This window comes from Dendronephthya gigantea, unplaced genomic scaffold (assembly GCF_004324835.1).
Source record: "Dendronephthya gigantea isolate DGI-Jeju-01 unplaced genomic scaffold, DenGig_1.0 000057F, whole genome shotgun sequence".
Lineage (NCBI taxonomy): Eukaryota > Metazoa > Cnidaria > Anthozoa > Malacalcyonacea > Nephtheidae > Dendronephthya > Dendronephthya gigantea.
The window spans coordinates 1,362,428-1,389,013 of record NW_021163067.1 but is presented as its reverse complement, the minus strand read 5'-3'; the positions used below and the strand labels follow the sequence as shown (position 1 = coordinate 1,389,013).

The 26,586-nt window shown below is 37.1% G+C and overlaps 1 protein-coding gene and 2 pseudogenes across 1 annotated transcript; 1 reads left to right on the top strand and 2 right to left on the bottom strand.

Moving 5' to 3' along the window:
- Positions 1–1,286: 1,286 nt before the first annotated feature.
- Positions 1,287–2,751, bottom strand: LOC114529576. Its single transcript, XM_028551386.1, has 4 exons — positions 2,241–2,751; positions 1,938–2,086; positions 1,712–1,862; positions 1,287–1,660 (listed from the first exon to the last, which is right to left on the bottom strand). The coding sequence occupies exons 1-4, from the start codon at positions 2,749–2,751 to the stop codon at positions 1,287–1,289; spliced, it is 1,185 nt and encodes a 394-aa protein (XP_028407187.1).
- Positions 2,752–8,199: 5,448 nt separating this feature from the next.
- On the bottom strand, positions 8,200–9,998 carry LOC114529575 (annotated as a pseudogene).
- A 12,843-nt stretch (positions 9,999–22,841) lies between these two features.
- LOC114529574 lies at positions 22,842–25,196 on the top strand (annotated as a pseudogene).
- Positions 25,197–26,586: the final 1,390 nt, after the last annotated feature.

The window sequence follows — 26,586 nt, the reverse complement described above, 5'->3', positions numbered from 1 at the left end:
TTAGATTATGCATATATTCCCGAAGATGAAAATTGTTTGAAATTTGTGAATGATAGGTTAAAAGTGAACAATGAGGGATGTCAAGAGATTGAAAAAAATACAAGGAAACAAAATGAATGCAGAGAGTGGTTTGACCAAAGAAAGTGTAGGTTAACATCAATGTTCGGTACTGTAATCAAGAGAAGGAAGTCAATTTATCCAAACAGTTATATTAAGAGCATCACAAAACCCACAGCTACAAATAATGCCAGCTGCCAATGGGGAATTGATAATGAACATACTGCTCTCATGAGGTATCATCGATATAAGGACAATATCAAAGAACATGTAGAGATTTGTGCAGCTGGTGGTTTGGTGGTAAATCCAAGGTGGCCATGGTTGGGAGTAAGTCCAGATGCTTTAGTTTCAGATGCAAGAGAAGTGTCATTGTATGGAGCTGTGGAACTGAAATGACCTGCGTCCAAGTCTGGGAAGACCATTGTAGAGGCTTGAAGTGACAAACCAAGTAAAGTAGAATGCAAAGAGACTGCTTTACCTGAACTAACTGCATTTTATTTTAAATATTTAAAGATGATGTAAAGTCCGTTCTGAGCATATATTCTGCGCATAACAATGTTTGTTTACGTTGATTATATAATCTTTACATGACTTATGCGTCGTTATAATTTTCCTATTTTCTTCTCGCTCGACTGGCTGTAATCTGTGATGAATACGCTTATTTTATATTATATTTTGAAGAAAATATTGTTATATTTTGAAGAAAATATAAAGCGAACCTTGTAAATAAACCGGCTGTTATTTAAAACGTTATATATTTGTAATTGTAGGCCAAGCGAGGTAGCGTCTGTAGCGACAACAAATAGCCTCGCCATTTCGGGCCTCATTCAAGAAATAAATTCTTGGAGCATTCCTTTTAGCATAATATTGCTTTTTTCTAGCAGCCTTATGATAAGATAAGTCATCGTCGTGACTCGCAATTCGAGCCTCTTCGCCTTGCGACATAAAATAAAATAATTGTGCTCCCGAACTGCCGTTTGTAATAAACGCGCTAATATTGCATATCATTAACATTCCAAATGTTGCTCCCCCACTGATGGAATGTGTTGATGCGCGGAATATATGCGCAGAACGGACTTTACCTAATCTTAAATGAATCTTGTGCAGTAGTACCATAATAACATGTGTTCTCTGAAACATAGTTAATAGTTTCAATTCTTGGAAAAAACAAATGTACTTGTTAATTAATAGTAAAAAATTATTTGTATTAAACAACTTGAATAATATGTTCATTCCTCATGTTCCCGAATTAATGGTCTGAAAAACAAGGTTAGATATGCGCAAACAACCCAAATCTTGTTAAAATCAGCTGCCATTGATATCGGCAAGTCGTGTTTCAGAATGCCGAAGGTTTTAATTCGCTGTATAGCTCTTTCTACATGGATTTGATGCTTTGCTATTCTTTGAGTTTTAACTTCATCAGCTTGACAAAACTGTAACTGGTCACCAAGAAAAGGTGGTATGTTTAAGGAAACACCATGGGGTAAACAATCCTCAATTTCAAAGCCCCTGTCTGCCATTATCTCATCACCCTCTTCAAGAAGATCTAAAGTTCCACAGTCCTGTGTCAATTGTTTATCTGATGTATTCCCAGCATACAACTCTGAGACAAATGTTAAGTCACCTCATAAAGAAATGCCAACTAGACCCTTGCCAGTGTTATGATTCTTGTAAGTTGAGAATGTAGCACTTTGGCTTCGTGGTTGAGATGGAGTGTCAATAAATAGTTCTGTACAATCAACTATAACTCTGGTTTTGGGATAATTGTCTTTTATGTTTTCTGGCATTGTACTTCTAACATACTCCTGTGAAGGCCAAATAGGGATGGAGCGTAAGTATCTGTAAAGGAAATCCAGCCAAGTTACCCAAATTTGTGATACTTGTGATATTGATACATAGAATCCGTCAGACAAATTTTTCTCTAACAAGCCTAATCGAAGTCTCGCAAGACACAAAAATAGCTCTTCCTCAGGTGTTAATATTCTTTTTTGACCACACTTCTCCTTCTCCAGCTGTCTCTCCATATCATCTGTTGCATTGTGCGATCCAATATAATGCAACCTCTCGCATGCTCTATGGGCAAAGATAGTTGTAAAATGCTTTAAATATTTTGTAACTTCCAAAGCCAGTATAAAATTCAAAGTCATTATCACTACTTTTAAACTTATTTATAGAAAAACTACATTGTTCCACTTTCTTCTTTAGTTCCAATATCTCCTCTTGTTGCTCTTCCTTTTCCTGCTTTAATTTCTTAACTAACTGTTCAAGTTCTAAAATTCTAACATCCTTCAGCTTTGACTCCCCTTGTATCTCATCAGTTTTCCTTTTTGGTATTGCTTTCCTGTCCCTACATTTTGATGTGGTTCTAGGGTTTGGTTGTTTGGGCATCAACAGTTTTTGTACTAAACACGGAGTGTTGTTAAGGCAGGTCTTCTTGCCACCCACAAAGTGTTTTGAACAAACTCTGTGATACTTGTTTGGAATGAAACCAGATCTACCAATCCAATGCAACCATTTCTTTTCAAGCTTCTTCTCTTTTGGGATTTGATAGAATGAAAGTGTTGCTATCACAAGTTGGAATACAGCAAGTGGTTTCTCCTCCTTTGTATATTGTATTTGAACAAGTAGCTCCTTTGTTAGGGTGTATATATACGGATATGCAATATTTAATAATACATGGCAGATTCCATCCATTGCATACAATGTAATATATACATACAATCTTGTAAATCAGCATTTTGTCTCAATAGGAATACATTTCTGTTAATCCAGAAGGTCCCATCCATTACATGCAATGCAATATATTCAGATTATATTTTAACTGTAACAACCATTTACAGTAGTTTGATCCAACAGTTAACATGGCTTTCACATCCGTCAGAATTGCAAAACTATAGAAAGAAATAATTGGTAATATTTACTTAGAAACATAGTGGAACATAAATAAATGAAAGTAAAATAGGGCAGGGGGAGGGGTTAGACAAACAAAAAACGGAAGTTCCGGATACCACGAGGAAGGAACCTAGTGAAAGAAATTGTCACGAAGTGTGTGACCTGCCATAAGCTCCAACAATACCCTCATACCACGTTAATGGCAGACCTTCCACTAGAAAGACTTTAGGTCTTTTCGCCCCTGTTTTCTGCAACAGGTGTCGATTTGTTTGGTCCATTTTTCCTGATGTATGGTCGCAACAAGAAAATTAAAGCTTGGGGAGCACTCTTCACGTGTGCAACAGTTCGTGCGATACATCTCGAAATCATTGAGGATTTGTCAACCAAAGCTTTCCTTCACACCTTGAGATGATTTGCAGCCCACCACGGTTAGCCCAGCATTATAATCTCAGATAATGAAACCTCGTTCGTAGGGTGCAAACATGAGTTGAAGAAGCTACTCCAAGAATGCAAGAAAATAATTGAAGAATTTGCGATGGTGCACAAAGTAAAGTGAAAGTTTAACACCCCGCTGAGTCCACACCAAGGTGGATTTTTTAAAGCTATGATTAAACAGACGAAGAGAGTTTTACGAGCATTAATTGGAGAGCAAGGGACAATGACTTCCTTGCCAGGACTTCAGTCTTGTTTGATCTCGGAAACATTAACTTTTGTTCGCTTTTGCCAAGCTTTTTTTCTTCTTTCCAGGACAGCTTTGCGATGCGCTATTGTTTTCTTTATTTGGAAATCTCTTCGCAAGAACTGACCCGCACCTATCTTGATATACCTTTCTTACACATCTTTGTATATTAGATATACTAGGTCCTACGAATCAGAATATTTGTAAAAAATATAAATTATATCCCTTAATATTTTACGTTTTATACTATTCTGACATTTTCATTATTAAGACACCAGAGAACTTTGACATGTGTCAATTTCATTTTTATCATTCTCATCTTGTTATCGTCTTCAATGGCAAATACATTTTGAAACATTCTTCGCAAATGGGCATAATTTAGTATCTTTGCTAATGTGTCATCGATCAAATCATTCTGAAGAGCAGCAAGCATGTTCGTGTTAATTCGATCTACTCACTTCTGTTCAAGTGCCAAGAAGAATTCGTACGTTTTGTCACTTATGTGCAACAGTCCTCGCTCTTTACATTGTCGCACTTTGATTGCACTGAGCGTTTCTATGTTGCTTGAGGTGGTTTGAAGGAATTCATTTTGGACAACAACATGGTTTTCCAATAATGTGATTTTCTTCATTTCAACATTTATTTTTGCGTGAACGGCTGGTGATGTTGAAAACTTTTTCTTACGACATAGGATCAATACTTATCAAGGCATTTCTTTATTGTCCAGCCACCAATATACCTGACTTTCCCTCGATCTTCTGCGCCCATTGCTTGCACGTCGAACTCCACTGATTCTTCTGCTTCTCGTTCACAGGTTAGCTTGACCAGTTTTCCCACAAACAGCTGGTAAATATGTAGGAGGGATGCAGACAAATTCTTTGTCCGTCATTGATTTCAATCCACTTTCTGAGACAAAAAGCACTGACAACATCACTTCTATATTCTTGAGTGAGGAACAATTGATGAACTTTCCCTGTAGCCCAAGTGAATTATCTGTTTGTAACGTGCAAATAGTCACAATTTTCAGACAGGTGATCCTCAAACAACCAAAATATTCGACTTAGTAGGCAAATAGGTCTATATGAGCAAGAGCGTAACATGCTGCCGATCAAAGGGATTGACTAAAGGAATCGGGGGATGAATCATTTACGATGTCCTTCAGAAACATTGTGGGAGGTCGGGACAATTCGTCGCTATAATTCACCATACATAATAGGACATCCTCCAGATCTACAGAGCTCCCTTCATTTGCCTTAAAAGCCTTTCTTGGGCAGGCTACGAAGTCCTCGTCCATTGCATCACTAAGCGTATCATCTTTGCAACCATACAGAATTTCATTGTCGTTTTTTGTCTGAAAGAACTGAGTTTGAGAACAACATTCTTGCAGCAGGTGTGATCAAAGTGCGGAACTCAGGAGTCTTGAGTATCAAGACAGTTTAACTCACTAGGTGGTGGCAATAAGAACCGACGATGAAATCCAATAACTTGAAGGGATGACTTTTTTGTAGCGTGTGACAGTGCGACATATGTCTGACCTGGAACAAACTCTTGGGAACAATGAATCACAACACTTGGCAGGGCATACCTTGCGCCTTATGAACAGTAATTGCATAACTCAATGCAATGGGAAATTGGGTTCTGCTGGCTTTTTTTGTCCCATATCTATCGTACACATACCATGTTCATTTAGAATTGTCGACATTTCCAATTTGCGATAGGTTTACAACCAGGCAATCATTTTCTGCTCCAACAAACTTTCCTCAAGAGCCGTTTTTAAGTTGTGAGTCAAGGTTATAGGTCAGCATTACATTGTGCCCTTTCTTTAAACTGACAATCTTAAGAACTTTGGTTTCCAGACATTGCACAGTACCCGTGTCGCTGCTCTCAAACATCATTAGGTCTCATGGTAATTTTGCTAGAACATCTAAATCATGAACGCTGACAGGCAATCTCTTGAAAAAGATATGAACAGGTCAGGAGGCTCATCTGAGTTGCAATGTGAGATAGGTTCTTCCGATAAACCTTGGAGATATTCCTCTGTTGCATCATTGCATTGTCCCATTTGTATTTGATCTAATGCGGCTTTCAACTGTGACTCTACACCCACTTAATGCCTAATCATTGTCAGTTTAAATCGATGTTTGAACGCCTTTTCAAACAACTCCAAAGAATATATCATTTTTTCTAAATCGAATGGACCTACTAAAATGATTTGAACACCTAAAAAGAATGGTTATTTTTCAAGACAGTGTGTTGAAGATTTACTAAACTATAAATACATTCACTGGACATTGAAATCTCTTCCCAAATTACTGCGTTCGAGTATATTCGGCTGTCGAAGGGAACGTTCAATCAAGAAACTATTTGGCAGCTCTGCAGTTTGCAAGCCATAGTGGGCGTGGACAGTTTTAGCCCCACAGTTGTAATCCATGCACGATATCCCACTTGATGATAGAACTTTAATTCCATTTGCAGTTAATCGTTTCCTTATTTCTTTGACAACTGTAGTCTTTCCCACGCCACCCTTCCAAATATGCAAACATTATGGCCAAGTTCTGCAAAGTCTGCAACGTCTTGTTACTCTTTCGTCAACTTGATGGGGATAAATCAACCGTTTGATTCATGGATTGATGTAATCTCTGTTAACGAAGATGTTTATCTACCGGCCTGTAGTTCCCAAAGGTGGATTTGGATCCTATTGCATTTATTAATCTTCTCAATCAAATTACAACAACTAAGATGAACTAAGTGAGGGGTGTGAACTATGTATTTTGATTTCTCCTATAATCACTATAATGGGTGTATTTGTTAAAATTGGACACATGCATACTTAATAAACAGTTAGGTATTTCAATTATTTCGATAACCTTCCAACAAGGTCAGTCCAAGTCGATAATACGATTTTCACACTTCAACTGTCAACCATCCAATCGTCATCCCTCACTGATACTAGTGATTCGATTGGTTGTAAAATATGTTCGTCAAGTTTGGTGATCACAATGGTGTCAGAATTTATTATTTCACGCTTTCGTAAGTGCATGTATCGCAAAGGACCCGAACCATTTGAGGTGATTCTTTTAACCTTTTCATTCTAAATATCTTTAATAATTACTCCCACCGTCTTTGGATTAACATTAAAGTGTATATGAAATGTCACCACGGCCTCCAATGTTTTTATGGATTATTGTATTTCATGATTTGATAAATTTTTAAATATATTTTTTAATCCCAAATTTTGAAAAGAAAACAAAAAAAATTGCATTCAAAAGTATCCTCGTTGAGGTAATTTTTGTCAACCGGAAGTTATGCGCATGCGACGTCACAGTATGGATCAAATTACTTGCGCATTGTTTTTATACAAGCGTTTAGGTGAACAGCCAAAGTTAGACAAAGTTTTCGTCAAAGTAATCTGTGTATTCTGAGTCGGACACTAATTCCATAACATCCACCGACGTTAGCGATTCAGCTGAAAATAGTTCAAGCAATGGAGAAGTAGATATTGGTTTGATAGAACCTTACCAACATGAACCTTTAGCGTCTGAATATGATAGCAGTGCCAGCGAGTCTGAAAATCTCTCACAGAATGACAACCCCGACAACATCGCAAAGATTGTTTTAGAATGTCGTTTTGAAAGGACAATATCTGTACAAGATTGGTAAGTTTAATATTTTTAACACCGTATCAACAAGATTGTACCACTATGACTTTTAATATCCAAAACAACCTTCCCTTTGCACACTTTACGATCCATGAAAATGTATTTTTGGGATCATGTGCCATGGCCTTTGCACTAACAGTTTAAAAATTTTATTTATAGGTGCACATGCGACAATTGTAGTGACCAACACTTGGTAGGCTCATTGGAATTTCGATGCTGCAAGGAAGTTGGTGAAGCAATTAGAAAATACACTTTTGAAGGCCTTGAACCCAAATGCATAATAACACATGCAGAATACAATGCTTTGACTGAAAAAATTGTGTTGGAACAGGTCGGTCCACTTCTTAAAAGAAGAGATGGGCGATACATGCGATGGGAACAAAACACACCGATGAATGAGTTAGTATTAAGACTTTAGGATTATATATTCCCACCATATATAGGGTGTCCCAAAAAAGTACCCCCTATTGAAATGAAGCTTTTGTTGGAATTTGAATGCATGATCAATGCAATAGTGTGTATATAGCATATAGTTATTACAGCAAGGCATTAAAATAAAGCTCTCTCTTTTAATTCTACTCATTGGTTGGTTTAACATAATAATAAGGCATTCAAATTCTAACAAAGGTTTGATTTCAATAGGGGGTACTTTTTTGGGGACACCCTGTATACCGTATTTTTTATTTCAGCTTGTTACAAATTATTTATGTTAATTAAAGACATTTGTACCTTCGTGCAGTTGGGTGTCGTTTTATAATTCGTTGGTTGTGTAGAACAATGGGGTGGGATAACACTCAACCATTGCCAGCATGCATCTATCACAACCTTAGAGAAAGATTTGCTGTACAAGGGGCACAGACAGGTTATTTACCTGCAGAAGCAAGGGAATAAACTAAAGGGAAACATCTTTTGTCAAGGACAATGACTTCTAGGATGGCCTTTCATTGGCTGTTTGCATTTCCTACATTTTCTTGTTTCCCCTCTTGCTCCTGGATTCTGCTGTTGAGTCATAGCGGCATGCAACTCCTTTTCCAGAGTTTCTTGTTGAGAGGCTATAAATGCAAATCAAAACTAATTGTGAATTTTATGTGCTTTATACTTTTGTTGTTAATTTTTTTTAGTTAGATTTTACCTTCCGGGAAAAGTTTCTGGACTTTACTTTTCCTTTGTTGTTGGTACTCTATTGCTTCCTGTCTTGATCGCTTCTCCTTGAATTGACTAGCCAAGGGGGCTGGGATCTTAAGATCATCCAAAACCTTTTGCAAGTCCTTTTTATTACTTGAGAGTAATGTCTCAGCAATATCCTCAACATACTCTGTAAATAGTTGACATGAAAATAACCAAATAAATTATTTTTTCTACCAAGCTTGCATTGGTTATACATTGTTGCAGTTTCATTACTAAAACGTTTCTTCAGAACACTTAAGCTTTTTAATTTAGGTACTTACTGTAGGTGGGTTGCAGTTTAACCTCACGTACAACTTCTTCTCCCAGTTTGTATTTGGGATAAGTGACTGCAGTATATACACCACCATTTTTTGACTGTTTGGATTTTCTTTTTAAATTCTAATTATAATGTAGACATGCTAAAATATGCCTATAATAGTAAAATAAAATTATTCATAATCCAGTAAAAAATCATATCAGTCACATGAGCTACAAATATACTGTAATGGTACAGCTTCAAACTTTTGAAACTAAAATATATCACATTTAGTTACCTGCAATATGTGTCAAGCCATGAGAAGTGTAACATCTTTGGGTGCCAATGGTTTAGTGTTGAGTGCAATCCCTCAAGTTCACTAGTCTGGTGATCAGGTGATAAATGGGCAATATCTTTCAATAATTTCTTGTCCAAAATAACTTCTTGAAACTTGTCATATGCAGGAGTTCCTGTAACAATTAGAAAAAAAAAGAGATTGGTTTCTTTGCTGCTGCAATTAACCTAAATGATTTGGACCAGTAAAGCCTTTTGAAGTTAGATAAAAGTATGTAGTAGGCACATTGTACATTTTTTACACTAATGCATCAATACTAACCGATTTCTTACCATTTTATATATCTATATGTGGATAATGCAATCCACTTATAAATCCAAATTAATGTTAAAATCTGTGGTCATTAATTAATTATCTATTTTAAGACCTTACCAATTTTAATCCATTTTCTTTGAGGAATGTCATCATGATGAGCACATTGTGGAAAAAGTTCACCATGACTGTCATGTCTATTTGAAACATGCCGGACAAGAGACGTCCATTTTGCGATGACCAGCTCATGAAAGTTAGCTTTTGTTGATTGGACACACCAGTAAAGATGGTTTCGCACTGCTTTTGTCCAATCTTTTAAAATTTCATGCCCTTTCTTCTTGCTGGCCTTCAACAATTTCTTTATGCCAGATGTATATAAAGATGTTTTGTACCAGGGTGCTTTAACCTAATCCATTTTGCAATTCCTTTATGGCGGTCAGATACAAAGGTAGCAATTTTTAAACCTGAAGAAATTAGATGGTCGAAACTTCTTTTGGCACCCTCAAGCTCCATTTGTGTGCTACCACCAGTTTCATTTGCCTAAGAAAAAAATGACCAAACTTAATTAATCATGCAAACAGCATTCATGCAAACATCCTAACACAGATTTCAATTTTTTTACTTAAACTTTACCTGCGCTAATTCAAAATGTATGCATTTATCTATGTTGCTACAAAACATGGTGTACACTCCATATTTTGCACTGTATATATAATTATATATATATATATATATTTATATATATATATATATATATATATACACATATACATACACATACACATACACATACACATACACATACACAACACATACACATACATATATACACCCATTTGCAAAAACGAAAACACAAAAGTTTAATTATGTTGGGTGAGTAATATTCACAATTTATTTTATTTACACATTTTTGACACTGTTAGTATTTAACTGTTTACATACCATTAATTCATTATTGCGACCAGCAAGCAAGCTGGGAGAAACCTACTCTGGGTCAGAAAGTTTTCACCAAAAGACGTTTCACATTCACCGGAACCGGAAATAAAACCGTATTTTCCTTTGGATACACCTATCGCGGGTTCGTTTTACCAGATATAGAAGAAAATTACGCATTCACTCACTAACGGTTTGTTCTTTCTATTTTCGCATTGACGAAGTTTTTTATAAATTCCAGGTCAGTATTTCGATTATTTTTCAACTTTTTTATCTTTTAAAGACGGTTTTGTCTTAAGCAGATGTGACATGTAGTTTTAAGACTAATTCTATTGTATTATTTTCTATTATCCCAATTAAATAGAACAAACTCAACTGATATATTTTTCAAGTCAACTAACATGATTATAGATTCTGTGAGTAAGATTATGGTGCCCAATGGGGACCATATCTTATAACCATAGATTGGAATCTATGCTGAATGAATTTGTTATTATTTTGGATGAAAAAAATAAAGCAATACATGATCGAGATGTCACAATTGAAGAGCTTCAACAAAAATTAAAAGTGTTGGAGAAGCAGGAGAATCCACCACAAATTAGCGATAACAATAATACGCTTCCAGTGTGTGTTAAAAATTTAAAATTTAAATGAAGACAAACAACATGATCTTAATTCCAATTGTCTTGAAATCTCAACTAAAACAATAGTGAACAACACACTTCCCCCCGAGTTAAATGACATCAGTATAATTGACCACAAGTGATTTTTTTTGGATTGGCTATCTATAAAATTGGAGAACAGTTAAGGTGGCTCCCTACAGTTTTGATTGTGTAATGCGCAATTGTGTTGGAAAGACCATTATTTTATCATCTTACAAAGTATGATCACGAAACTTGGCCACATAACTGCTATGATATCGCAAATTACGAAATATATAAAATTTCATAAAATTTCCTCGTTGCCATGGTAACATAACGATTTTAAAAAGGGCCAATTTACAGATTCTGAGATAATTTTTTCAAATTTTCTTCGGTAAAACTTTCTAATTTTTTCCACATAGTAAAAAAAATCGTACGAGCACTTTTTTTTAAATCCTCAAAAAATCCTGTTTTTTAATTAAAAAAAATTCGGCTCGTACGATTTTCTTAAAACTTGCACATTTTACGCATTTCAAGATTACAGAAAACTGTGTAAAGTTTGAAAAGAATTTACCGAAGGAAAAACGAGAAAAATACATTTATTTTTATGTTTATGACGTCACAAAAATCAGGATTTCAATTTCCTCGCGCGACCAGTCGACATCCCGCGAAGGCCCGCGCGTGTTTATCAAAAGTTCACAATGACAAAAAAAAAGCCCGCCCTGCATGCAACATCAGCCACGCGTGTTGCGTGTACTATTTCGCGCGCGACAAAATTACCGCGATACAACCATAGAACTGTAGGGAGCCACCTTAAAACGAAAAACAGGGAAAGCTTGCTTGATTTAAGATTTGGTTTTAAGTTTGAAGTTTTGTGTCATTTTTCTATCCTGGTTCCTCTGCGTTTCCGTCTCCCTGATTTCCTTGTTCCATTGGTTTACAGTTCCCGGATTCGTATTTTAAAGATAGACTTTGGTGATTGAAAATGAGAAAAAAGTTTTTTTTTGTATCGAGATATGCATTGGGTCACTTTTCCCGCCCGGTGAAGAGTCACAAAACAAAGATGGCGGAAAGTTTTAAGCGCAAGGAATATAGTCTTAAAAGGCTTGAACTTTTTACAAGATATAAGCGTTGAGGAGAATTTAAGTGCAAACCGATCGTTTTAAGTGATGAGTGCGAGGCCGAAGGCAGTTTACAGTCTGCACGAAGAAGACTTGGTTTTAGTTTTAACGATGGCGACACTGAGTCTAGTGAAGAATGTGACGAAATGATAAAAACAAACGATAGCAATGACAGCAGTGAGGTAAGGAATTGAAATGACCCCGTCTCCCGCTTTTTATCAACTACCTTAAACTTTGTAATGATGCTAAATTATTGAAAACATAGTAAATGTACCGGGTCAGGGGAGTATTTACATAGTAAATCACAGTCTTCAGTCACAGGGATACAAAGCTGATTAAAAATAGACAAACGGACACGTCAGGATTTGTTAGTGATTTCTTCTCAAATAATTGCTAACAAACCCAGGGTGACAGGGCCTTTTCTCTATGCTCATTCTGGGGGGGGCGATACCCGCTGAAAAAAGACCCTGGGTGCGAGGTTGTATCTCAACAAGCACTGCTTTACACTTGGTTTCGATGCAGCCACTGTATATATAAGAAAACACCGAATGTTCACGTGAATAGTATATATTCACCCAGTCATTCCGAAAACAGGACAACATTACAACCTGAAAACATGTTAGCCAATTTAACAAAAAATATGAATATTATTTAGATAAAAATTTTGTTTTAATTGGTGTAGGCAATTAGTAATTGTTTTATTGTCCAGGTTAAAGGCCCAGTTTCCTACTACAAAGGCAACCGAAACTTGCCACTGCTTCACACAAAAAGTCCGGATCTTGAGGAAATAATCAAATTATGCAAGTTTGGTCCGGAACCAGAAATGTTGTCTAAACAAAAACCTTTGAGAATCCAGGAAACTGCGACATTTGTTATTAATCAAGGTGGTATTGGGTTAAAGCACCCATTTGATCTGGATGCTGATGATATTGCAGGTACTTTTACCAAGAAAGACAGTGTCCGATTTTACGAAATTGATGGAGATGAGGACAACCTCATAATAAGTTCGGAGGTTCATGTTACTCGCGATAGAAAAGGGCAAATTGTTGCAGGGACATTTAACCAGAGAACAAGCCAAGGATGGAAACCTAAAACTGCTAACATCTGCAAATTACATGCAGTATTCCGAAGAAGAGCAGTGCACAAGGAAACATTGGCGAAAGAAGGGTCTTCTTTCAACAGGGTTATCATGTTTATCATGTCTGTTGAAGAATATAATAATGTCAAAGGAAAAATCAGAAGATATGAAGATTTACAACTTGCTCTATCCTTACATTATTATACACTACTACTTCACTGGTGGCCATGTTGTTCCCATTCATGGCCAGCCTCATGGGAACGCTAAGTCAGTAAATGCCACTGAATTCCGACCAAAGGAACATTCAACGAAAGTACAATTAAGAGAAAATGCTGCCAGTGATATGAGAGCACCTAGAATAGTTGCCCAAGAATCAACAGAAGGGATACAATTGTTGGAGATTGATTCAGATTCGACCATTGTTAGGGATCCAAAGCAGATAACAAATTACAAGTATGTGTATTTTCGAAATGTTTATCTTCTCAATTTTCATGCGATGTTTTATAATAAGAATTTGAAACATATGAAAATTAGAAAGGAACTTCTTGCAGTTGTATTACAAGAAAAACATGTTAATATATGACAATATGACATTATTTCTCTGTGCGTGCATGCAGGCAGATCAAAAACCTGAAATAGGTCATGATTAGAGCTCCATGCTGAAATCAATTGTAAGAAAATCTGCCCACGCACCTAATCCCGTTGTAGAACTTTCTAATAAATTCTTTTCCTATGTTTCCAGGTACAACTATGGTAAAAACAAGGATTCGAACGCTGACGAGTTAAACAATATAATTGTTGAGCTTTTAAGCCAAAAACAACAAGGGACGTATTGTGTCATCGATAAAAAGCAACCATACATCAGGGAGTTTCTTCTGCGCGACGGCAATCAACCATCGATCGTAGCTTATCTAGATCAAACGTTGAAAGATTTAGAGAGATTTTGTGTAGGGGAATGCAGTGTCCCTCTAGCAATCGATACGACCTTCAATATTAGCAGGTTCTACTTTACGCAAACCGCGTACAAGAATGTTTCTCTTGTCTCGAAAGAAACTGGAAAACATCCATGGTTTCCTGGTCCTCTACTTGTGCACCGAAGCAAGACCCAAGAGGAATTTCAGCATTTCTGGCAAGCAGTGAAACGAAAAACTCCAGAGCTGAAGAACCTTGGCGTATTTGGAACTGATGAAGAGTCTGCAGTTTATAATGGTATATTGTCGGAGTGCGATGGCAAAACCATACATCTCTTGGGATTAGAGCATGTTAAGGCGAATGTTGAACGGAAACTTGAGGAGCTCAAGTTTCCAAACGCGTCTAAAAGGCGCATTATCTCAGACATATTTGGAGGAGCATTAACACAGAAGAATGGATCATTATACGAGTGTGAAACCGAGGAGATGTTTCTTAGCAAAGTCTCCATGTTGAAAAAAGAGTGGAATGCTATTGAGGTATCATCTACCCGCAACAACCCCCCCAAGTTTGTCGCCTATTTTGAAAAACACAAGGAGGAAAAAATACGGAATTGCATGGCCAGGTATGTCAGAGAAAGAGCAGGGATGCGAGATTCTTATGGGCAGAATCCCATCGAATGGTCTCATTTCATGTCCAAGAAAGAAATCAATGATGTCGTAAAGTTTGAGGGTTTAAGTCATGTCGATGCACCACTGGAAACCAGTCTCGAAGCGTTGAAAGCCAGAAATATTCGGCTTTATTCCAATGCTGTTAAGTCATTGTATGGCGAAGGCCCCTATTGTGTCTCGAAAGAATTCGAGGATCATAAATACACTTACGATGAATGGAAGGACATGTCAACAGAGAGAAAAGAAAATAGTGTCGTTCACTTTCTAAACGCGAAACCAAAGAAAACTTCTCCTTTATGTGATACTAATACGAAAAGGAATCCAGGATCTAAGCAAGTTACAGTACCACTCAATGTGGAAAGCGATCTTTTTCATAATAGCCTGCAACCAGACGCCCATTCTCCAGACATACTCATTCTTTGTGATGATTCAGAAAAAGTTACAAATAATACCAAAGTTACTCGTAAGGTGTTGAGTATTGCAGCAACAGAGGCGTGCCTACCAGCGGAGTGTATCAGACTGGGAACGTTGCAACAGATTTTCCACAAAGCAGAGTTTCTTTTGAACGAACCAGGTGCTATCAAAGAGGCTGCTTCAGATGATTCTCGATTCAGAACTGTCAAAAGTCAATCCGGTGGTATTCCACTTATCGTTCGTCCTGTTAACAAAAAGTCTAATCTGTTCACATGTGAGTGCAGTACACTTAAAGGTGTCGGTATGTGTCCTGATACCGTTGCTGTGGCTGAAACGCAAGGTCTATTGTTCAATTATCTATCCGATTTGCGGGAAAAGTTTACTCGACAGAAAGGGAGGAAGAAAAGTGGAATAAATATCACAGCAGCGATAGAGACGGGTTTAAAGATCACTGAGAAAGGTCTCAAACCAAATGAAGTGGGAAAAAAAACGCAGCGACGTTCGAAGAAGAGTGGGGCGAAAGAATCATTTTCCAGTACTTGCACAACGAAACCACCACTGAAGAGTGCCACGTCTACTGGAAGAACCACTGGCTTTGAACATGAATTCAGAACATTATACCAGCCCGTTTCACGTACGCCCGCAACGAACCAGCCAAAGCAAGTCACAACTGGGATTCCGAACGTTTTTCCAACACCTAATGTATTCACATCTCGATTTGAACCCGCTGTTCGTCCATCCATGGCCACAGGGCTGCAACAATCACACCAAGTGTTTCAAGATCACCAGTTAGGGCCGTCTTATCAAGCACATCCACAGTTGGAGAAAACAAGCTTTACCACCGAAAGAAGCCGTAGCACTACGGGTAATATTCAGCCTGATTTCAATGCCTATCAACTAAATCCAATAAATTTTCCTCATCCACTATATATACAGCAACCTAGCCAAACCTATCAACAGGAAGAGTTCAATCGGCATGCAGGTATGTCTCCGCATCCTTACACCTTGTGCATATTGCCCCCAATTGTCAAGAAGTGTTATGGTAGTGGTGACGATTTTGTTGACAAATATAGACTCCCTCCAAGCAATATAATCGTGAAACACGTAGACCGAAGAATTCGACGACGAGATGAACAAACAGGGCAAATTTTATACTGTCCTGATTTTTCCAATACCTATTATCATCCTTCCTGTGCTCACATTAGGAAAAAAAATCCCTTTTTTCCTGGCATTGTAACCATCGATCGTTATACATGCGACCGCCTAACAGAGGCACAGCGGCAGTATGTGGGCAGCTTTGACTTTGAAATTCAAATTTTGTAAGATGACCCTGGTTTAAACAAAGTGTAGATAGGGTGTAAAATAGGTGCATGTAGCGTAAAAAATTGATATTTAATTCTTGTTGAGATTGGTTGAAAGGAGTATGGCACCAAAATGGAGACTTTCGAGTTTACATTTTATGTCCATAAACACATACGTTGGATGGTTGGAGAGTGGAAATGAATAAAACAAAAACTTCCTGTTTATATTGCGATGTTATCGTAAAGAAGTATGTGAATACAATAATAGTCTGGGCCTCTTTAACTGGCTGGAAAATTTTCAACACATAAATACCGTATATTTTGCGGACTTTTATTATCATGGTGTAGTTCATTTTTTTGTTGAATTTAAGCTTTAAAATATTGCATTGTAGTCATTAAAGCTTTAAAATATGGCATTGCGCCTAATTTGGTTATCAGGGTGTGCAGGAGGGATGGAATTATATTTTGGGCTATCAAACAAGGGGGAATTTCGTTTTAGACCAATCAGCATATTTGTTTACATTTTCAGTCAGCCAATCATAATGCATAAATCTTGACTACTTACTTCCGGCATTTGATATTTAGGATTCTGATTGGCTCTGCCTGAAAAATGTAAACAAACATGTAGATTTGTTCAAAACGAAATTCCTCCTTGTTGGGCTATTATGATTGTATGCAGTTTGGTAGAAGGAAAAAATAGGGGGGCCGGGAGGTACGATGAAGTATGAAGACGGGGAGTATGAGGAGAGTTAATTAATTCCTTTACATTTTATACTGTCCTTCATTATTGTTCTTCGCTAGGCGAAAAATTAATCCGTATGTAATATATAAATTAATATATTGATTATAATGGATTATAATTCTTTTTTTTTTTTAAAAAAACCCATAAAAATAATTTGTGGTCATCCGTGGTCACTCGTGGTCATCCGTGGTCACTCGTGGTCATTCGTGTGTACTTTTAGACAAGATCCCATCAACGAAATGCTCTAGCTTCAATCGGCATAATTCTGTCCTGAATAACAGTTTATTGCAACAAACTTGTACAAACTCTGGGCAACGTATACCAACCAATATTACTCGGAGGACGCAGTCAAAACAGTCAAATTGTAGCAACCCGCTCCAGCACAACCAAAACAATTATCAACCTATTCCTACTCGCATAACTTATAGAACACTGTTGGTAAGAAGCTATGGAAAATCAAATAGGCAACTAAAACAGCTGAGCCCCTTAGCACCAGTAATTTGTCAGAAATTAACGTGCAACCTCAAACACACAATCAATGGAAGAACACTCGGAAAGTCAAGTCCAAAAACAAAATTGTGAAAACGAGCGGGGATGTTCCCTTAGATCCAAGCTGGAAAGACAAGATGAAATGGTTCAATTGTTATTTTTAAACGCTTAATCACTACAAAATAAGTCTGCTGATTTTATAGATTATATTTTTTATTGTAAAGCTGATATCATTGCCGTCACAGAAACGTGGTTTACAGAAATTGATACTACTGCAAAAGTGGAGGCTACCTTGGCTGGCTACAAATTACTAGATCATCCAAGACCTGATAGAACTAGGGGTGGCACGGCAATTGTTATATGTGAAATTTTTTCCATTAACAAAACTGTGGCTGGTGTTCTAAAGTCTTTTGAATTTTGTGAATCGAACGTCAATTTTGGATCATTTCGTTTACGCATTGTTGTTGTTTATAGACCTCCCTACTTCTCAAACCATCCAGTGACTGTGAATGCATTTATTGAAGAATTCTCTCTGTACCTAGAGTCGATCATTATGTCAACGGATCCACTTCTTATTATTGTTAGGAGTCAACAAGTTATGCCAAACGGTACTTTCTCTGGCAGATACGACTTGAAATCTGCTGTTCCGCTGGGTTCCTGTTTGGGACCCGTTTTGTTTATTTTATACACCTCGAAATTGTTTGATATCATTGACAATCATTTACCTGATTCACAATGTTTTGCTGATGATAGCCAGCTGTACACGTCATTTAAACATGACAATTTGCGTGGCCAAAGTGACAGCAATGGAAAAGTGTATCAATGATCTGCGGAATTGGATGCTTACTGGCAAACTCAAACTGAATGATGGAAAAACTGAATTCTTAATAATTGGATCAAAGCAACAGTTACAAAAACTTAACCCCTGCTATATCAATATTGGGAGTGTTGATATTCTTCCTGCCCCCAACAGTCAGAAATCTTGGAGTTTGGTTTGATTCTTGTTTGTCGTTGTCAAACCATATAACAACGTCCTGTGCTGCAGCATTCTATTGGTTACACTATATCAAACGAATAAGCAAGTTCTTATCTCGAGATAATTTGCTTGCTGTTATACATGCCCTTGTAACGAGTCATCTAGACTACTGTAATAGTATCTCCTGTATGGTTTGCCAAGTGTTGAGCTGAATAAACTGCAGAGAGTGCAAAATGCTGTGACCAGATTGGTGACCTCGACCCCAAGATATGATGACATATGCCCATTTTGTACGATCTACATTGGCTGCCTCTCGAATTCAGGATTAATTTTAAACTTTTACTACTTACTTTTAAGGCCTTGCATGGAATGGCTCCACATTATATTAAAGACTTCCTTAACATTAAAAAGGAGGGAAACTATTCTTTACGATTGAATGGCAGTTTACTGCTAGAATTTCCAAGTGGTAAATCCTTGCGATCATTTGGTGATTGCACTTTCAGCATGGCCGCCCCTAGACTTTGGAATGAGTTACCGAAAGATATTCGTGACATTACATCTATTAGTACTTTAAAACTAGTCTAAAAACCCATCTTTTCAAAATAGCCTATATAGATTAGTTTTAATATAATTTTAATATATTTTTAGTCTTATATAATATACTTATATCTATATTGTAATATAACAGCGCTCTTGATCATTTAATGTAAAAAGCGCTTTACAAATTATTAAAATTATTAAAATTATTATTATTATGTGCACACTTTTTGGTTAAACTATCTTGCAAAAATGTCAACACCTGGTCAATGGTGTGATAACATTATTGTACAGGCCACTGCAAATTCATTTAATTGCATAATTAACATACGTTTGGTTTTAATGACACGACATTTATTAAGCCATGCATGAATCAGAATGTGGAAACTGGCCAGATTCGCAAAATATTTTTAGGGCATGCATTATGTGTCAACAGTGCAGTTAACTCCAAGAGATACTAATTTGAAATGCCAGAATTCAGCTCAAGCACAGGCTTCCGAGCAAAAGCTAAAAAGTCGCAGAAACTACTTGAAACGAAAAGCTTGTGAAACAACAGAGAAGAGAGAAAAGCGGCTTGCCAAAGCTAGGGCATACATTTGAGATAAGAGAATGAAGGCTGGAGAGAGCAAATTAGAAAACCAACATAAAAGTAAACAACAAGATGAGCAAAGGCTAAAAAATCACAGAAACTGCTTGAGACGAAAAGCTTGTGAAACAAAAGAGCAGAGAGAAAAACGGCTTCCCAAAGCTAGGGCATACACTCCAGATAAGAGAATGAAGGCTAAAGCAAGTAATTCTTGAACAGGGAATAACACATTTCAAAACAATTTAGAACAGCAGCATGCCAGTAAACTGCGAGATGAGCAAAGGCTAAAAAATCATAAAAACTATTTGAAACGAAAAGCTTGTGAAACAAAAGATGACAGGGAAAAACAGCTTGCTAAAGCTAGGGCATACAATCATGTTAAGCAAATGAAGACTAAGAAAACCAATAATTTACAAACAGCAGGTAATGCAATTCAAAAGAATTTGGAACACGAGCATGCAAGCAAACAACAAGATGAGCAAGTCGATCAACTTGAGATTATTAATCAGTTTCATGAACAACCTTGGGTGAAAAAGAACATTAATCATTTTCATGAGTCTATTCAGTATTCCATTGCACAATGTGGTATTTACTTTGCAGGAGCTCTTCCAATTACGCATGTATCATGGCCAGAAATTTAAGACATCGACACTGAGCATGCCCGGAAAATGGAACACAAAATGGCACAGGCATTTATAGGGAAATGCATGGGGGAAAATCAATTTTGACATATTTGAGTCAGAATGATACAAGTTTTCACACTTGCCTACATCGCTTCAATATGAAATAGACCTTACCCAAAGCGCAAAGAAAATATTGTATTGTATTCTCACCTCGTTGTTCCGTTGTTAAGTTGTTCCATTTCGTAGGTTATATTTACGATGAGTGTAGCTAATATAATTCCTATTAAACCATGTTAATTTCACAAAAACAAGTAGATATTCTCGACTACCAATGATCACCGACTTCGCCGATGAAATTTGCCTACATCGCACTCTGATGTACATATTTTCATCCATATTTCCAGTTATTTTCAAGGCGATCTGATGTATTTATCCTGTTCCATTTTAACGTTAAAATATCTTATATTTATGAATCCGTCAAGTCCATTGAGAACGACATAACCGGCACAAATAAGGCAAATACTACAAAATTTGCAAACATTTTGAACGATTAACAGGCAATGTTTGGTATCAACAAGAAGCTCAGAGACCAGGCCTTCAAGTACTACGGGATCTATAAGGACATCTATGTTCAAAACAGGTTGCAATCCATTTCTGTTCACCCGTACTCCCGTCAATCCTATAGCTGTTGTTGTTTCTTGTTGCACATCGCGCGGCTTCGCACGAAAATTTGAAATGCAAAGTATATTCAAATGTCGGATCTTCTGAAGAAAATAGATTTAAAATCACTGAAGCAAAAAATTTCTTTGTCCTCCCATCATTGTCTACAAAACTCGAAAAAGGCAAGCGTGAACGCCGATGCTATTGCCATAACTATTGCTATTCCTTATGAGCATCTAAAATGTTGGTACGATCTAAGGGAGAAAGGCATATTGGCCGAGACATTCATTGAAATACTGACCGCTTTTATATCTCAGCATGGAATCAAAGTTTCTCAAAGCTATAGAATAGAGGGTAGGTTAATGAAAATTTGTGGAGAGATCAACAGCAAGAGAAAAAAGTTAAGAGGTCGTGCAAATGAAGAATTCATGCGAAATGTCAAAAATATTACAATTTTCCAAGATGAGATTGTCAAACCAGCCGAGGTTCAAGAGCAAGCGAGAAAAGTCAGAAACTTGAACTGTTATCAAAAGAGAATGAAAGCCTGAAAGCAAGATACAATGAACTATGGACAGAAATTGTAAAGTTACAAGAGAGTGAGAGAAAAACTGTCACAGTTTTAAACAACAAGGAGAAAGAGTACAGCACTGTTTTGGATGAGAATACAGAACTAAGAAATTACATTGAGAGGTCTGGATGCTTGATGGAAGTTGAAAATACAGGAAAAGAACTAGCAGAGTTGGGGAAAAGGCAACAGGATCGAAAATTGAAAGAACTTAAGTCATCGGTGGAACGAAGTCTCTGGTTTGCAAAAACCTTTGGCTTGACATTGGACTCTGCCACTTTTACCGATAAAAGTGGGTCCAGCTACTCACTAACATACACCAACCTATCACAAGGCAAAAGCTATAAAGATCTCCCTGAGCAAGAAAAATCAAAGATAAAGGATATCCTTTATATTGCTGACAAATTTTGCATCAGTGAAGCTACTTACCATGAACTAACCATGACCGCAACCGGTGCAGCATTACCAAGGTCCTACCTGATTAAGCAATGCAAGGACTCGCTAAATGCATTAACCCATATTGAAAGAACACCAGGTGAAGCAGAGGGAGCACATCTTAATTTTTATGAAACCCTCTGCATGGAAATTCAGGAACATGTAAGTTGAACTGTAAAATAATTGTAATAATTAAATGAAAAATGCCCCAGGCAAATAGGAATATTCAATTTCACTGATGTATTATGACATCCATTAAAATCATTATTTCCTAGCTTTGATCTTCCCCATACACTCTCTGACATTTTCTGTTTGGACATGTGATGATCATGTGAAAAATATCTCCTGTCCCTTGCAAAATGTAATCCACCAACAGTATGTTATACTGATAAATTGGTGAAAGACTAATGATATATGCAGTAACATAAGTGCAATAGTTAAGATATATTCCACTTTTTCTCAGATGAAAAAGTGCAAAGAGAGTGGTGTCGACATTCCAGCAACATACAAAATAAAAGTAAGTGGCGATGTTGCAAAGATGGCTAAGTGGTTTTATCGTCATTTCCTTCTCGGTGCTGAATGAAGGGAAAGCTGCATTGTCCTCTAAAGGTATGTGACTTTTTTGACCAGCCCATACCACACTAAAGTAATATCACTGAAATGGTGACTGTGTGACTTTTTATCTACTTTAATTCTCTCCTAGAAAATCATGTTGTTGCTGTTATCAAGGGAAAGGAGTCTTATGAAATTCTGCAGTCATCATGTAGCAAAATATTCAAGGACATAAACAAAATTGTTGAAAATGGCTTTGTAGAAATTGAAGATGCTCAAGTACCAGTGGAGATGTTTGTTGGTGGAGACTACAAGGTACACAGCTGGTTATCAAATACAGTAGCTGGAATTTGCTCCATTTTGCCGAACATTAAAGTACATCCCATGACCCATGGCCCTTAATCATGATGCAGTCTCGATTGTGAATGGCTAAAAATCTAGCTGCTGGCAATTCTCAATGTCATGCCACCTACAATGACACTGAAAATTTTCTGTAGATGACATCATTTTGAGTGCATGGGTTCCCTACAAAATTACATATATGTTGAATGTAATGGGTTAACAATAATAATAATTATTATTTATATATTTTTCCAATATACTGTACCATATATAGTTCCTTTTGCTATTGTTGGGCATGAAAGGTGCCATATCAGATTATGCCTGCATCTGGTGCACGATTCACAAGATGTTACGGTAAGATTAATACCCTACTTTTGCAATTGGTTTATTTGATTCAAGTTAATTATACTTCAAGTTAATCCCAAGCTTACTGTTGTTGCAATGGAACTGTTGATAAAATATATTTTTAATTTTAATTAAGATATGACATGACAAAGCCAGAAGGCTTTTATCATTTTGGTGATATCTGCAGAACTTTGGATGATATAAGAAAATGATGCCTTAAACTTCAATTCTCATCCGAACGCCCTCCACTCCTCAATATTCCACTGCAAAATGTTGTCCTGGATGAGCTTCATTTAATGTTGAGAATTACAGGTATGTTTACTTATGTATCGCATTTAAGCCTCCTCCATGTACTGTAGGATGAAACTATATCCGTTTGATCCATAACATATTATATATGATATAATACTGTTCGTGTATTATATAGACAAGCTCATTGAAAATCTGGTAACTGAAGCAATTCAAAGGGACAAGAAGGACAATATGAACAAAGCACCTTGTGATCAGCAACAGTTTCATCTTAACAACTTGATTGAGGCTATATGTGGTTGTGGTGTTTCATTCTCGGTGTGGGAAAAGCCAAATGCTGATGGCCGAGGAAGTGGAGTTTATGACTTCACTAGCCTGATGGGTGCAGACAAAAAGATTCTTCTTGAAAAGCTACCATCAAAACTACACACTGTCATCAGTCCAGAAACAAGTGCTACAGTCATTAAAATTTGGCAGGTACAGATTTGAATTTACCAAATGCATGTCAAATCCCAATAGAAAGACCAGGGGCATAGGGGGGGTGCTCCCCCCAATAATAAATATAAGGGGGGCAGAATATCTCTCTCCCCCCCAATAATACAGTAATTTTAAAGAAAATGCACTTCCAAATGGCCATTTTCGAGGATTTAGAGCAATCAAACTTGAAAAATTTTCTCGCTTGCTGTCAACCATGGTGGTGCCTCATACCTGGGCTCCCCAGTCTTGAGCATGTTCTTACACCTCTGAGAAAGACCACAGCTTGTGAATCAAACAGAAAGCTATCACAAGTGCCATAAATAAATGAGATTGTAAAATTGACTTTTTTTACAGGATTTCAACCATATCTACACCAACTACATTCAGAAGCCAGCACTAGCAGAGAATGAAATTGACACATATTTTGAAAAGGTAATATACCATTTGTATGTCTTGTGAAGTCAACACATTATTTAAGCCATTTACTGGCAGCACACGCTACCACTGATGAGTAAAATCATCCGGCATTAGACAGAGTTAATACTAAAGTAGGCGCAATGCCAGGTAATGGGTTAAGCAATAATGTGACAAGATCAGTATATTTGGCAAATGGGGTTAAATAATTATCTTTTTTTTCAGGCTAAATCATGGGTGACACTGTTTCTGTCCTTAGGAGGTGAACTACAAGGCTATGGCAAGGCTAGGATCACCCCATACATGCATGCCATGGTCTACCATGTGCCGCACTTTATGCGGACTCACCAAGGAATCCGGAATTTTTCTGGGCAAGGTGGGTTTAAAAAAATAAATGTTTATCTGATTCTGCTTGAAGAACTGGCATCATGCTTGTTTATTTCTTGTCACCATGAAATAGGAGTTGAAAAGCTCAATGATGACTGCAGGAGAATTCATCTACAAAAGTCCAATAAGTGGGATGCGACCAGGGATGTTTTGCTGGTTGAAGAAAGACTGCTGCATTTAAGAGACCAAGAGCGAACTCCAAGGCAATACAAAAAGAGAACGACAGATTATTGGTCAAAGGGAATCAGAAAGAGTCGTGGCAAGCGACCTCGTTTGTGCAGTCAGCCAGACAACGAAGAAGATGATTATTCAAACCTTACTCAGGAAGATCTTCGTTCTCGCTTGAAGGACCTGGGAATCAAAACCCGAGTTAAAAACATCACAAGGCTCTGTGACATGTATCGCATTGCATTGCAATCTTCAAAAAAATAGTTTGCATTATGACACACACTGTACTGTACATAACACCAAAATATAATCATTTTTTAACACAACTTGTCAAGTATTGACTTTAATATATTGATTAATTGATGTCAGTAAGTGCTGGCTTACATGCATGCATCTATTTTCATCTCCTGTATATATTGTCCATATTGCATGCTTTCTTTGCAAAAAAAAACAACAACTTTTTCTATTGCATTTTTGGTGCCATCACAAGCTTCCCGCCTTTCACAATATATTTAGACTGAGTCCAGGAAATAAATGGCTTTGCCTTTAATGGAAAGTCTATTGATACACCTTCGCCATGTTGATTCAGAATGAACCACCAATCATCAGGCAGGCCCTCAAACCGCTGAAAGTGTTCTCGTTCAAGGAATGTGTGCCCCTTGTGATTGGATTCTGTCCCTTGGTTGTGAGTAACATACCGCCACACATCCAAATCCATATCGACATAGGTTCGCTCAGTTGACTTTGATTTTAAGCCTGACTGAATAGCATGGAGAAAATTTCTGCAAGCCTGTTCAAATCTTGTTTTATCTGGCCTGGGTGGTTGGTCATAACTCCTACAAAAGGACAAATTATAGTAAAATACTTATATATAGATACAGCAAATTACTTATATATATAGATACAGCATATATATATATATCATACCTTAAAAGTGCGAGATTTAAATTCTCAGACGGCTCCCACGAGCAGCTGTGAAAGGGCCATCCTTGCCATTTGATGAGATACTCATAGTCCTAAAATATTTCATCAAAACAGTCTTGATGCCGTCTTTATTTATCAAGGGAATGGCCAATATGCCGCATATTCTTCGAAATCTTAGGAGTGTTTTCAAAGAAACTATCGTTTACCTGCGACCTTCTTCTCTCGATGATTCTCTCAACTGTGTAAAATTTCAATGCTCTACTTTTTGGCGCGGTGTCATACAGGTCGGCAGAAGAAAAAGAGTTTAACTGTCTGTAGTCTACACGATCACTATTAAGTTTTCTTTTCCTGCTGGCAGCCATTTTGCATTCTTAATTTGTTTTCACGCGACACTCCGCTGTCCACTTAACAGGCGCATGTCTTAAATTTCTGGCCATGACGTAAAGCCTGGTGGGCAGCTGGGCTATTCTGGTCATTGCATCAATTTTCCTCAAAATATAACTAAACTAGCTGAATCATTACCAAGGTTTCCCAAATAATTATTGATTATAATTGTAACTTTCAAAAAGGAAGATTCAAATTTGAAACAAGTTAGAGTGAGGCGAAAAGTTTGAAAATAAACGATTAACAATGAATCCTTGAATATTTTACCTGAGTGTGGTATTCCTCAAGAATTTAGCTCAATTGAGACTGAATACTCAAAAGAAGATGAGTTATCTGCCCCTGACCT